The sequence below is a fragment of the Alosa alosa genome, chromosome 1 (assembly GCF_017589495.1).
Source record: "Alosa alosa isolate M-15738 ecotype Scorff River chromosome 1, AALO_Geno_1.1, whole genome shotgun sequence".
Taxonomy (NCBI): Eukaryota; Metazoa; Chordata; class Actinopteri; order Clupeiformes; family Clupeidae; genus Alosa; species Alosa alosa.
Window position 1 is genome coordinate 48,417,302 of NC_063189.1, and position 15,373 is coordinate 48,432,674.

Genomic DNA, 15,373 nt, shown 5'->3' on the forward strand with positions numbered 1-15,373 from the left:
AGCGGGGGTCCAGGACGTTGGGCTGGTCAGCCTGCTTGGGTAGATTACCCTCAGGAACGTCCAGTGGCTTGTGAAGTTGATTTTGTTGGGAAGGCAGAGAGGACGGCATAGTTGTGGATGAGAGCCTCTCTAGATCTATATTTGCTCTTCAGTAATCATCTTAGGGACATTCTTATCAGAGAGGGGAGACCCTGGGGAGCCTGATGTTTCAGTCCTGTATAGGTCTGGCACGGCCTCTATTGACGGATGCAGAAAGAAGCAATAGACAGCGGAGGTATGTTCATATTTTATAGCTCAAACAAATCCATTGTAGAATTATCACTACTGTGTTGTTTCACCCTCAGAACAGTTGAGCGCTCTGAGCTTCATTGTTTGAATACTCTTCACACTGCATATATACGTACCTTTGTTGGACTGAAACGAAATTTGACTTGTATTAACAAGAGCAGCACTTTTCAACATTTCAACTAATATTTGACAGTGAATGTACCCAAGGAGTCAGTTTATCAAAAATCCAATTAATTGAATAGAGGAAAAAAGAAAATGGTTTATTGTATACTAGAGATAAATATTGCTTCTGTGAAGTGGTTGCAAAATCGTATTATTGTGCGAGGAGGAAGTTGGTGAGAGGAATAGTAATGGCTTGCAGCCTCTACATCGCAGTGTCGCCGCGGTTACAGCACTCATGGAACCTTTTGAGTGATGCTTTGCATGCATGTGCTTCCACACTCACACATCCACAGACTGTCAGCTGGCTTCACCTGCTAGGGAAAATAAGCACCTCACGCTCCATCAGTGCAGCCTGTCCAAGTGAAAGGATGTGAGATTAATAGTGAATTAAGTTTGTCACTGTGATGGACGATGTCACTCCTTAATCTGAGTTCTCCTTTTCAGTACAATTGATATGCATGATCAGAGGTGTCAGCCATCAGACTATCAGTACCAGAAATGTCCCTTTTTATGGTTTGATCATGGTCGTTTTTGATCATCAATTAACATGTATTTAACAATTAGTCGAAGTAGAAAATTAATTGAAATAGTCTTCCTCCCAAGCCAAGTTAGATGTTTTATGTTTGACAGGGCTAGTTTATACAAATCAACAACTGCTAGAGTGGATCATCACCAGACTACGCTGCAAGGTCTGCCATGTTAACAACAGATTCTCGTAACAACTTGAAAGATTTGAGGTGGATTACTTTACTGTGTTTTAATCTTATTTTAAAATATTTTGCCTGCAGTTGGTAAGGAGTTGGCAGGGGATGTATTGCATTATGCATGCAGTTAAGATACTCCTTCATGGGTAGTGAACGCTTCAGGTGGAAAATATGAGATGTCATGAATGCCAAAGCTGAACAGAACCTGTATTTATTTTCTCCACTCAGTGGATAATGTTTATTTGCAACAGGAGCTTGTGATGTGAAAATTAGTCATTGTTCAGCAACGCAATTTCTTATTTTTCCCCTTCCATTCTTGCAAGCCAGTCTTTGAAGATGATCTCTGTAAAATAATGTGTAAATGTGTATTTTGTTCAACTGTGGAAAAAAATGTTCTCGTGTTTAAAAAAAAAAATGAATAAATGTATTTAAAATTATTTTTAACTGATAACCTGACCAGATGTTTCACATTCATTCTGTAGACAAGAGGGATTTGGCTTTCTCACGCTGTCTGACGCTTACACGTACACACATAAACGTCCACCACTTTTCAACCACTTTTGAGACCAGAGATTTAGGCCACCAGTGGGAGATAATGATTCACACACCCCAATATCAAGTCAGTTTTCTGCTCATAATATCATTTCAAAACTTGAGTTAACTGCTTGATTGTAATGGATATGGTTCTTAGCAGATGTTCTTGTCCAAAGAGACATACAGTAAAATAAAACGTCATCATAATAAATGAACAGTTTACAGTACAGTTTATGCTTACATGAAAATATTAATAATAGTAATAGACTAAATAATTTGTACCAATAAAGTTAGTCATATTATGACACCACTGATCTGAAAGCTTCCTGGAAAGAAAAAAAGAATCTAAACAAAGCAAATAGCCGAATAATCTAAACAAAGTAAATGGTAAAATCATCTAAACAAAGCAAATCACAAAGTAATCTAAACAAAGCAATTACAGTCATGTATGACAATATATAAAAACTCCCCAGTGAGGTCACAGGAGCCCACTTAATGCTTAATCATGGGGGCCCTGACTCGAAAGTTCAGCAGTCGTCTAGGTCTGCGTGCTCTGCTTTGATGGCAGCGATGATGACGATGATGATGATGATGGTGATGGTGTGAGGCCTGGTCCGGCCCCGGGTCCCAGGCCCACCCAGACGCTTTGTCAGCGTGAATCAGCAGCCCTCCCTCTCGCCTGGCCGGCTGCATTTAGCCGCCGTGACGACTAACACGACTAAGAGAGAGGATTTCCTGATCCCATCCTCCGCCAGCCACCCCCTCTGAGTCAGCGAGCGACAAGCGTAACCCAAAATGGAGCCTGCGCTACGCGCCATGCTGCGCTCCCTCCACGCTCTGACATCACTCACGCTGGCCTGCCATCTGCTCCGCGGTGAAGGTGCGACACGTGAGGCGCCGTTAGTAATGGATGACTCTAAAACCACGCTCACTGTGTGTGTGTGTGTGTGTGTGTGTGTGTGCACTACCATGAGTCATCAGATGTGTGAGGGCTTTTATATCTATATTTAAAGAATGGAGATTACTAAGTCATATTAATTGGATGCTGTCTGTTTGGATTCCTTTTGTGATAAGTTCCTGCTGTGAACTTCAGTCAGTTGAGCCGTTGTAACTAGTGGTTCTTTTTTTATGATCTAGAAGAGGAATGCGTTGCCTCAGGGGGAGCAGCAGGACAGACAATACACTGTGATCTGTGCAAACAGTCATCAACTTTAGGTTCTCTCCCTGCACTCCAGGTGGGCAGTTTGACGTCTGTGTGTCTCCCACACTTCCTGAGGCTTTCCCCCAGTTTAGCGAGCAGCTGTGCGTGAGTGTATGTGTGTGTGTATACGTCTGTGTTTGTGGGTGTGTGAGCTTGTGTGAGAGAGTCCTGTCTGATTTTCAGATTTGTGCGGCTTAGACGTTGATGAAATACGCTGTGGAGGCAAATGCATGTGCGACAGGTGGGCTCACAGCCTGACTCACTGCAGCTGTGGGTGAGGTGTGTGTGTGTGTGTATGTGTGTGTGTGGGGGGTAGAGACGTCCCCTCAGTCAGGTGGAAGGTGGTGCTTTGTTACATCATCAGCGTGCGTCACTACATCAGCCAATCACTGTTACGTAAGCCTCCAGGGTCCTGGAGAGAAGCAGGAGGTCTCTTTCTTCCCCTGTTGAGAACACAAGTCAAGAGGGGGAACGTAAAGGGGAAAAAACGCAGGAGGAAAGGGAAGTGTGCGAGCGAGTGAGCGGATAAGATCCACTGTCCCGTCCCGTCCAGTTGACACACGTGCTGCGGGCCACTGTCAGAGGTTGTGGCCGGTGCCTGGCCCTCTGGTCCCTGGGAGTCTGGGCCGTTGGAAAGGGGGATTAAAAAACTGTGCTAAAGAGAAAGAGAGGCAGGTGGGAGGACGGGAACAGACTAATTATGAGGTGAGTCACCGGTGACATGGCGGATGAAAGCTCTCCGTCTGGAGGAAAAAGGTAGATGGAGATGAAGGGACGGAGAGGTGGGTGGGAGGGAGAGGGGTGGGGGGGTGTGGTGGTGGAGGGGGGCACGGACAGGGAAAAGCGAGAATTAGTCAGAGTCGGCAGGCGAAGGCGATGATGAAAGCGTTGCGTTCGCGGCCGCAGAGTGATGTGAGTGAGTGGAGCGCGGGATCCCGCCTCCTCACTACACACTCTCTGCGGCCGCCTGAGTCAGTGCGCCAGTGTGAAGCAGCAGAGGTGGTGGAAGAGAGGGAACTCTCCTTTGCCAAAAAACCTGCGCGCGCCCACCTCTACGCAGGAGCCAGGTTTTTCCATCCAGTCTTAAAAAAAAAAATTAAAAAAAACAACAACCTCAACAAGTCTACATTTGCCATGTGTGCTAAGGAATGTGTTTAGATTTCTGTGGGTACGAGGAGGAGCTCAAGGAAATTGGCTGGCAGTCGATGGTGGGGCAGCCATTTGTATGGTTTTTCCCCTCTCAGCTGAAGGGTTCAAACTGAGGGTAAACACAAAACCTTTTATCTCCGTTAGGACGGTCCCGTCCTTGTTAGAAGACCTCATTACTACTTTCATACACAAATCCTGAAAGGCCATCTCTTGGGGAGGCCCCTCGGGTCTGCAGTAAATGCAGCCTTGTCTGAGCCCTCACAGGAGGAGACAGGGTGATGGCACAGTCATGGCTCGTGATGAGAGGAGCTGACCACTCGCCTCGGCTCTTACTCATTTCCCCAGCCTCCGACTGTGTCGGCCTGAGCGAGTAGGTAGCTCTGTCAGAACAGGACGTTGCAGTGGGCTGTGTGACAGTGTTTTCTTATGAGTGATGCATCAGACATATATATAAAAAAAATCCCTGCAGTCTCACGACATATACACACTTCCAGCCTCTGCAAAACATGTGGCAGCTAAAAATAAGAGTGTTGGGGATGATCCACGCTTGTGATGTGTTATGGCCGTATCTTGGGAGATCAGACGAGATGTCAGACAAGTTCCTTGGGCAAGACTTGACTAAGAGCTGAGTAAAGCAGAAAGTTGTGATGTCTAGCTGTGATGGACTTTTCCGTGACTAACTTCCCTTATGAGTAAAGTATGTTGCCTTAAAGGGGCATAAAACTGTTTTGAACTCAAAAGCCAAGCAGTACCAAGAAATGCATTTTAAAAACGCTATATTTGTATATATGAAGAGTTTGGTTCCAAAACCATATCCACCTTTTTAATGAATTTTCATAAATATTTTTTTTACATTTTGTTTTCCAAGTAATTTCAGTAAAACTTTAATTGGGTATTGTTATTTGATATATGTTTTGATTAATGTTATGAAAAATGGAGATATAGCGTTTTGGAACCAAACTCCTCATATATATACAATATGTATTTTATAACATACTAGTTAATGGAGATCAACAAGGAATACGACAGCTAGTCTTAAGTGGCTAGATGTCCACAATGTCAAAACATCCTATTACGTGGGAACCCAATAGTATAGTCCCAGCCAGAGGTAAGCTGAAGACTCATATATGAAACACTACAGAAAGTACCTGCTCTATTAGGTGCCACGACTGCAGAAGGACTAACTGAACTTAATAGCCTAGTATTCAAAGACTGGGGACAACAGACACATGAACATGTAAAATGCTCACTTATTGCATTTTGATTTTGATACCTGACACGGTTGAATATGAAGCTAAGGGAAAACGTATATCAAGCTAAGGGAAAACGTATATGAAATGTCAAGAAAATCATCCTTATTGCTGTTATTCCCAATTCTTAATTTCTATTTTTAAAAGAAGCCGGTAATACTGAATAACAACAATAAATTGTCCACTTGCTGAACGATGGAATGCCTGCTATCACAAGGGAGTTCTTGAGTAGTATCAGATTCTGTAGCAAGTCCCACATAAACTTCTATTTTAAAAGCAGACAGTGATGATGGTTTGTAGCCCCTCAGGGAAATAAAGTCTGCATGTAGCCAGCGGGATCAGGCCCAGTTCATTTCGACACATCTGGACTGAAGCAAGCTCACACACTTGCACTGCACTTACAGACATACACATTTTTTCCAGAGGAATAGGCGTGTTCCTTCACTTGGTCCATTTTTTTCTTTGTTTGTCTCTCTCTCACAGACACACATACAGATGGACAGAAACATACAAAACTGAACACGTATTGATTGATCCCTTTAAACAACCTCATTAACACATTTTATATTTGACTGGACACTCTTGTGATAACTAGGTATTGAATGAATATCCAGGCCTCATTCTATTTCTTTGAATTATACATAATAGTGGTCCAAGCTATGTAGAAAGTAGACGTGTTGCATCTGAGCCAAAATGGTTTTTGAACCACAAATCTGAATTATTACCACTAGAGGGTGTATCTTCTCTGCTCAACTCACTTCATGCTGAACCACGCTGAACCCAACAGTACACCACTGATAGCATAGGTATTTCAGACCTCAGAACTCAGAGTATGGACCGGGCTGAACTTGCTTAGGTGGATCCATCTGCTGGGTATAATTAATGCTGAGAAGAATCAATTAAAACTTTGAGCTATCTTAAGCCAGATGACTTCAGACATACTGAGAATATGTTTCATTTGTTTAGTGGTGAAGACTACTTCCCTTTTTGCAGTTAACATTATGTAACCAAAAAAGATAGGAAAAGGAAGGGAAATTGGATACAGTTAAAGAGGGGGCAAGGATCTCCTTTTTGAGATGGCTTCCATGATGTAGAAGTTCACCAGTGGCAAAGCCGCTCACCAGTTTACTGTAGGAGGAGTTGGTGACTCAGAAGAAGCCAAGAGAAAGAGTAATAGACTGGGAGGGAGAGGGAGGAATGAAGGAGGGAGGAAGGTATAATTACAGGGAGAGAGACGAGAGAAGCTCCAAACAGTGAGGAGACACTGAAAGAGAGACACAGAGAGAGAGAGAGAGAGAGTCAGAGAGCTGTGTAACCCTGCCCACTTTCCACAAAACCATTGAACTCCGGCAGAGTGAGCTGTGCTCTGTGAGGCTTCTCCAGAGCTCTGCACCTCTGCTGCTCAAACTGCTCTCTCTCAACTCAACAGCAGGATCCGACAGCAAAGGGGCACTTCTATCAGCAGCGCCGGCAATCAGCACCACCACCACCAGCAGCAGGACCACGTGGGACTACTGGCATCGGTGCCAACTCCTCAAGGCTCAGCCTTCAACCTGATCTTCCAGAGAGGAAAAACCCCACAGCGCTCAGACCAGACCTGACCCATGAACCACTCCTTTCGCTGGACCAGCCGGCCACTGGGAACTGTCTTCTGATGAGCTTCGACCACTTCCGAACCATGACTTCTCAGACATAGAAATAAGGATTATCCTCTTTTTTTGAATTTCTTCTTTTTGCTCTTCTTGTGTCAGTATTCCTTCAAGAATCAATCGAACTCTTTTCGCGAAGCCGCATCGCTGCCGCTGCCCTCTACGTCAAGCAGCAGTGTTGAAGGAGAGACCTAGTCGAGGTTGTCCCATCGCCCTACTCATCCACTCACCCACTCCCTCCCATCCGCAGGATGTCCGCTCTCACACTGATGACTGGGATGTTGTTGCTTCTCTGTGGGATCCTGTCCTGCCGCTGCACCCCGACCCTGGGCGGGACTGAGACGGCAGAACAGGGCGTCTTGCCCCAGCAGAAGCAGCACCAGTTCCACGACTCCCAGCAGGCAGCAGACGTAGCAACAGGGGCAGGAGCAGGGACCGGGGGCGGCGCCGCAGAGGACGAGGCAGGTGAGTCCACCTGTCCGTCGTGCGCGCTGGCCCAGTTGCATGCAGAGGAGCCACCGCAGCAGCAGCAGGCGGACATGGTGGAGGCGGTCAAGAGGCACATCCTTAACATGCTGCACCTGAGCGCGCGGCCCAACATCACCCGGCCCGTACCGCGCGCCGCACTCCTCAACGCCATCCGAAAGCTGCACGTGGGTCGCGTGGGCGAGGACGGCTCTGTGGAGATGGAGGAGGACGCCGCCGGCCTTGGGCACCAGCAGGGAGACGACGAGCAGCCAGCCGAGATAATCACCTTTGCCGAGCCTGGTGAGTTTGGAACTCTCTACGTGTGTGTGTGTGTGTGTGTGTGTGTGTGTGTGTGTGTGTGTGTGTGTGTGTGTCCAAGATGTAAGGGAAGTAAAGTGTTGTTACTGTGTCAGTCAAAGAGGCTTTGGGCATGTTGGCACAACAGAAACACATTGTGCAGAGACACACCTGTTGAAAAGATTAGGGAATTCTGGATGAAACCTGCACAGCTGCTTCTTGATGTGCACTTGTGGGCACACCTGAATGCTGAAATCTGATAACTAGAATGTGTCAGCAATTACATGACATTTGATTGATTTTGTTTGTGGTTTTTTGTTGCTGAAAAGGAGTAACTTTTATCTTGGTAATATATTCCGTAGAATTCTATTTGAAAATTAATCAATGGAGCCTGTGGTTGAACAGCAGTTTTAAGGCTCCATGAAAAAAACTAGATAGCCTGTAGAGATTTTTAGCTGAAGAGAGCCTGAAGAGTTGCCAACCGCAAGGAGCACCATGTGTTCTGTAAGCGTCTGAGGCAACAGATGTTGCCGGATGTCGAATACGACTTCCCACTGCCTCTTCTGAGGAAAGATTATTAAAAACAAAAATCAGGCTGCAGGCTTCTGTGTGTGTGTGTGTGTGTGTGTGTGTGTGTGTGTGTGAATGTCTGGGTCGAGCCACCCTGAGAGGTGGAAAAACAAATAAAATGTGAAATGTTTGAAAGAGCGGGACAAGGAGGGGAGAAAAAAAGAGGCAAAGAGTGAAGGCGACAGAAAGAGACAGATCGACGCAGAGGAAGAACAGAGAGAGAGGCAGAGGGAGAGAGGGAGGGAGAGAGGGAGAGAAAGGGAGGAAGAGAAATGCCACTGTGTTTCACAGGAGAGGACAAATTCGCTACAGATGTGAACTGCGTTGCTGCCGTCACTCTGGGTAGACCGTTACCGCCTAGGAACCTACTGTGCCCTCAATGTGATTTCCTCCTTAACGGCTGCCCTCAACACATTTCTCTGACCTGAGGAAGTATCTATGTGCCTCTACCAACATCTGACTCGTCTTAGGACACTTCAACTGCTTTGACAGCTTCACTGCATGATTTGTAGTTTTGTAGTAGTAGATTCTGGATTATAAATGTGAAAGGTACACCTCTTTGTTTGAATACCCCAATTCCTTGAATGTAATTCTGAGAGAGAAAGAGAGAGAGACTGAAAGAAAGAATGAATTTGAGTGAATCAGTCCTGCTTTGGAAAGACCATCCACATCTTCCACTTTGAAATCAGGGTGGTTAAGGAAAAAAAAGAACCAGATGGTCCCCATTTATTCTGCGGCTTTCGGCTCAACTCCTCAGTGCTGTCACACACAACTGTATATCTAGTCTCTTACCGCCGCTGACACTCAGGACGCAGTTTGACGTATGACCATTTTAGCACTTTGTGTTTCTAAACATAGCATGGCATTTGCGGATACGCACCGTGCCCACTGATTGACCACTGAAATGTCCCCCACACTGCCCATGTCTAATGAGACTGTCCGCCGTTTAATTGCATCCATCATTTTTGCTTTCCAGTGACGCATCGGGAATGCATGTGACGGCATATTGTTTTCCGCCTGTTTGCTTGCATAAATGTGCATAATGGTGAGTTGCTATAAATAGCTCTTTGAATGAACCTTAGATTAAAAAAAGGCCCCCTTAACGGCTTCTGACGAGGTTGGAGGGCGTTAACGATGCTCCAAGGAGGGGTTGCTGGGTTTGAGCCCTATACAAAAACCCACAGGGTTGTTAGCCAGGCATAATTGCTCCATTCATCAAAATATGGGCCCCAGTAATTACTCTGGGCTGTGTTGGCTGAGCTGGGAATAGAGGGGCTTCCTTTGAAAGTGTCCGCGCTTACTGAAGAGAACGACAAGAAAAGACTGGGATGGAGGGAGGGAGAGAGAGAGGGGGAAAGAGAGAGAGAGAAAGAGAGAGAGAGAATGAAAGAGTCTTCCCCATTTCTCTGAATCGAAAAAAAGCCCATCATTAATGACATTCCGATGTCACTGCTGATCTTTTCCAAGTGCAATGAGGATGCTGTTTTCCCCTCTTGCTAACAGCTGTGATGCTATCCTCCTGAGCTTTAAGGCTGGAGCCCTCCACTCTTAAACTATTCAATTCATGTTGTTTGTTCATTCATGAAAAAAGAGCCAGACAGAGAGAGACATTTGTGCAACAGATCCCCCTGCACACAGTCAAATATTTCAGGTTAATAATTACACCCCATTGCTCATCCCGAGGTCTGGACCTCAGGGATCTCGTAGAGTGGTTCACATGTCTATTTGATATTGCTGTCTCATGGCACTATGGGGACTCACAGCTGCTTTATACAGATTCTGTATAAACTGCCTTGCTTGGCAGTAAGACTGCCAGCAGACCACCTTTGTATGAGTAGAGGATGCATGTAAAATAAGGCTGGGATAGGAGTCTGCTGTAATTGTCTGTGTGGAGATGAAGGAAGAGAAGTGTCAGTGAAATCTAAAGGAATCATTTCCAAAGTACCTATAGGAGTTATTTAGTAGCATACATAATACACTGTAATATATGTTATTATTGTTCAGATATCTGTCATATCTCACCTCTATAGATATCCCCCTATTTCAACTGGATTTAGCATTAAACATTATAGTAACTAATTTCAGCCTATCACAAGTTTTACATAATAACGACCAATTTACTTTTTCAAGCATGTCATTTGTATTTCTGCAGTGAGCCATTCAATGGCAGCAATTGAACTGTCAGAGTCTGATCTATCAAAAAAAGGCTTCTTTTCCTGCTAATATTGCGCAATAGTCTGGTTTGACGGCCTGCACAGTGCACCTTAGTGTCCAACTTTCAACAAAATATCTAAGTGATGCGTTAGACGCCTTGGTATTCCTATCCTAGACTTTGAGTGAGCATTGTTTCAACAGGAATCGAAATGACTGAATCTATTTTGCAATCGCAAAGACATTCCAGCTTTCTTCAACCCCCAACCCCCTCAGGCTGGTGTGCAGCCAGGTCTCCACATCCACTTTGTACGTCATCATCAGATCAGCTGAAGTCATTACTGATACAAAGACATGTACAAAATGACAACCCGCAGGCACAGTGATAACCTGAGGAAAGAAACACCAAGAATAATTGGCTCTGTAAGAGCCATCAGAAGACACGCATCACGTGGGCTACGTGGCAGCTGGTATGGCTGTTGGCAGGCGACTGCCCAGGAGAGGCTGTTAAGTGTTCCCCCTCATGCTACAGGGCCACTTGAGCGGTGTGATGTAGGCAATAAGACTGGCGTGAGAGGAAGGATAAGGACGCCTATTGGAGGGGCGGAACAGGGGAACATATCTGGGAGATCTGCCTGTTCCGTCTGTTAAAGTTCACAGCTAAAGCAGAATCTCTATTCATTTACATGTCCCATAAATATATAATGCATATATATAAATGTATTCATTAATCCAGAGTAAACCAGACATGCTTAAGGAGATGACTCACCATCGGCAAACAAGCCCTTATGGGTACACAGGGTCCTTGTGTAAATGGAGGCTTTGCATACAGATAGAGGCCTGTCATCCACAAATAAACCTCATTACCAGACAGGCCCACCGTCTCAACCTAAACCCGCTTTTGATCCGTGCCGTGAGTGGGCACTTGGCATAATTTATGTGCAGTCCGCTCTGTTCTGATGATGAATGTTTAGATAATGGCTCTGAGTAATATGGCCCAGCAGAAATAGCTCATTGAGAAGATGGGCAGCAGACAGTAATGGTAATGTACAGCGTCACGGTCCATGGTTGTATATGAACTGCATGACCCTCCCCCATGACTCCCGACGGAAACGCGCCGCACAGGTTCACAGGCCTTGCATGGTCGGCCTTCCGGTGAAGTCTTTTCCGAGCTTCTCAGCGGTGTTGTCAGCTGAGCAAGTCTCGCCACGGCTCGTTCCCATCACAGAAAAGTGGACGGCTGCTGAGAAAAGGGAGAACCCTTGAGTCAAAACACAGTTATACAGTTATGACACTCGATCCACTCAGCTCTATTTGACAACTTAATCCAGACTGGATGGAAAATGTGGACAGTGTAACCAGAACTTTAACAGGGTCCTTCCTGTCAGCGGCCTTAAAACTCACCTCAGGTTATTTCAAACTGTACCCAGGGGCCGACTAGCATAGTGCACTGTGATTTACAGCAGACACTCTCTGAGTCCTGCAGGGAGCTGTGAATAGTGATTGAACATTGTCGTGTACATCATGAAAGCTATTTACAATTCAAAACATGGCTGAATAAGGCTTTAGGACAGACTGCTTCAGTTTCACGCCCTCCCATTATCCTGTGATACAAGATACGGCTGGGTCAAAGGCAACATAACGGTTTCCCTGTAAACTCTTAACTCTTGTTCCTGTTGCAGGCCCTTTTCCCCAGCCAAATTGAACGACAATAAACAGCCGACACAATAAAAGAAAAATGGGTGTTGACATCGTTGCCAGTAACCTGGCATGTATCGAGACAATGTGATACCTCAGAACAGAAACACTGCTAAACAAAGTGAATATCGTATATTGTATATAGTGAAAATAATTTTTTTTGGGGGGGAGTCAGGATCTGGACTCTGCAAACAGTGGAGACCAATAAATCAGCGGTGGTTACTGAATCTGGGATGGCTTATGCCATACAGTCATGTGCAAATTATTGGTAAGGCCCTTGTCATAACATGACAGGCTTTATATACACAGTGGAGTTCCATGATTTTAGCACCAGGAAATGTTTTTATGGAGGGGAGGCTAGGTGTTGACGAAGAATTGCAGATGGTGGAAGACGACTGTGAAATGTATTAACTCCAGACAGGGAGATAAGTGCTTTCTGGGCCGTTCTGCTATACACCGCATTACTGGTTCCCTGCGGATCTGATTGTATTCAGCTGCTTCTCATATAGGAAGCTTGCCATTCTGTTTTTAAGCATACTTCTCAGAACAATGAGCTCCAATATAATATTGACGTCAGGATAAAAAAAAATGTTTCATTGTCATTTACTATGTAAATTATATGATATATGGAATGATATATGGATATTTGGAACTGTAAAATCTCTTGGGCATTGTTCTATTCCTTTGACCTGATGACCTGATGACAGCGTTTACGACAGCTCATCCATCATGTCCCTCTTATGGTTGCAGGAGACAGCCCTGATGTGGTGCAGTTCGACATTTCCAAGGAGGCCACCTCGCAGTCTGTGGTGGAGCAGGCCAACATGTGGCTGTTCCTGAAGCTGGCTAAGGGCACCCGGGGCAAAGGCAAAGTCAACGTCCAGCTCTGGCAGCAGCTGCCCAGCGCGGATGGGGAGCTCCACGAGGAGCTGGTGTCCGAGAAGGCTGTGGACACACGACGCAGTGGTTGGCACACGCTCCCCGTGCCACGCAGCGTCCAGGCCCTGTTGGAGGGCGACAACAGCGTCATGCGCCTGCGGGTGTCCTGCCCGCTGTGCGCTGACGCCGGGGCCACCCCGATCCTGGCAACGGCGGCGGGAGATAGGGCACGTGAGCAGTCCCACCGGCCCTTCCTCATGGTGGTGCTGCGGCCCGGCGAAGAGCACCCGCACCGGCGCAGCAAGCGCGGCCTCGAGTGTGATGGCAAGATCCGCGTGTGCTGCAAGAAGCAGTTCTACGTCAACTTCAAGGACATCGGCTGGAGTGACTGGATCATCGCACCACCCGGTTACCACGCCAACTACTGCGAGGGTGACTGCCCCAGCAATGTGGCCAGCATCACGGGCTCCTCACTGTCCTTCCACTCCACGGTCATCAACCACTACCGCATACGCGGCTACAGCCCCTTCACAAACATCAAGTCCTGCTGTGTGCCCACACGCCTGCGGGCTATGTCCATGCTCTACTACAATGAGGAGCAGAAGGTCATCAAGAAGGACATCCAGAACATGATCGTAGAGGAGTGTGGATGCTCGTAAAGGTGTGCGTAAAAATGACACCGCATAAACTTGATTCTGTAAGAGACAGTTTATCCATGTTTGTCCAGATGCACAGGGAGAGTGGACACGCCATGCTGACATTTGACCGTACACATGCAACTATTCTGTTGAACTTTGGTCAACTGAATTTGATTTTTGTCTTTGGATTATTCCAATGGGAACTCTTCGACGGAGTGATCTCTGTGGCACTTTCAGATTAAGGAAAATAAGAGAAATATATAATATATTTTTGTTATGAAAAGGGGAGCAAGAATGAGAGGGAATATGTGCATGGCCAAGGCAGAGGTGTCATTCTTGTCACTTTGCACTGCAATAAAAAAAGACTGCTGGCACGAATGACCTTTGAACTAAACTGAACTATGCAACTTGTCAAGTATTATTATGTGTTCATTTCTGTGTTTTGTGTATTTTGGGGTGGGTGGGGTTGGGCGAGTTGTTGTTTTTCAACAAAAAGGAGAAAGACTGTGTCTTTTCTTTTTAAATGTTTTTTGAGAGATACTTGAAAGAAAGTTTGACCAGCTACTGGAACCAAACTATTATTATTATTATTATTATTATTATTATTATTATTATTAATATTATTAATTTTATGGTCCTCTTAACAGTGAATGACTGAATGTTGATGAAAAATGGTGAAAATTTGCACTATGCCAACATTCTACCCACTACTATCACAGAGAGGAACAACATTCCATGAGACACATGAAAAATTGAAATCAACAATATCAAATTGAGTATTGAACAAACATTATGCACCAAAGATTTCCAGGACCAATCGTTCACCAGATTCCTGACAAGGTTTCACCAGAGAGATTCTTCATAAAAAAAGGCCAGATAAACAATACCCAGAGATAGTCATATATTAAAAAAATGCTGGTCAAAACAAAAAAGAAAGAAAAAAAAAACAGAGACATAAAAGTAAACTTGATGACGTGACCCCTGGTGTAAAATGCTTTTGTTCTGCTTTCTGCATTCAAACTTGTTTTCACTGCCAATGTCTTAATATAAACTGAGTTAGTCTTCATAACACAAGCTGATCTGTAAATCAGATATGTTTTGCAAAAACAAAATGACAAATAGTGACAAAACTATGAGCTGATGTTAAATGTGGTTGTAATTCTTTGGTTCTTATTCATAAGCAAAGGACACTGAAGGACATATCTGGAGAAATAAATGTATTTTGTATGTATAGGGATATTGAGTGATATGTTGCTTTGTTGTATAAATCAAAAAGTGTGTGTTATCATGTTTTATATCTAATTTATTTTGCAGCAATTTTTGCTTCATCATTAAAGCTAAAGAGTTGTAAATACATCTTGAGTTTGAGTTTGTTCTTTGCTTTCTTCACACACAACATTAATGTTAAAAAGGATAAGACAAAATGTGAGGGCCATACTTTCAATGGTGTGAGACTAAATAACCAGTCTTGGTCTGTGTTGGCGTTTAACTGTAGGAATTCTTTGTGTGGTTTTTAGAGGAGGAAGTAGACCAGATGTGGAGGCAGTGATGTGTCTCCTCTGTCATATGCTGTGTGTGCACTCTGTGGCTGTTTCTGAGATACATTTGACAGCTAATGTTGTTCCCTGGAGAAGACTTACGAGGTGAGATGAAAAATTTCCCTTTTGTACTTCATAACACAAACACAGCGATTTCACTGCAGCATGCTAACCTTCACTCTCATATCGCTTAAGGA

General features: G+C 44.9%; 1 protein-coding gene across 1 annotated transcript; it reads left to right on the plus strand.

The window, feature by feature from the left end:
- The first annotated feature begins 6,552 nt into the window (after positions 1–6,552).
- Positions 6,553–14,106, plus strand: LOC125308176 (inhibin beta A chain-like). The gene is made up of 2 exons (XM_048264503.1): positions 6,553–7,705; positions 12,872–14,106. The coding sequence occupies exons 1-2, from the start codon at positions 7,189–7,191 to the stop codon at positions 13,657–13,659; spliced, it is 1,305 nt and encodes a 434-aa protein (XP_048120460.1). The 5' UTR covers positions 6,553–7,188; the 3' UTR covers positions 13,660–14,106.
- Positions 14,107–15,373: the final 1,267 nt, after the last annotated feature.

What these genes read in the sequence shown, in the direction of transcription:
- LOC125308176 (XM_048264503.1), top strand. Translation starts at nt 7,189, where the DNA reads ATGTCCGCTCTCACACTGATGACTGGGATGTTGTTGCTTCTCTGTGGG. An exon ending in AATCACCTTTGCCGAGCCTG is followed by an intron (nt 7,706 to 12,871) that starts GTGAGTTTGGAA and finishes TTATGGTTGCAG; the next exon opens with GAGACAGCCCTGATGTGGTG.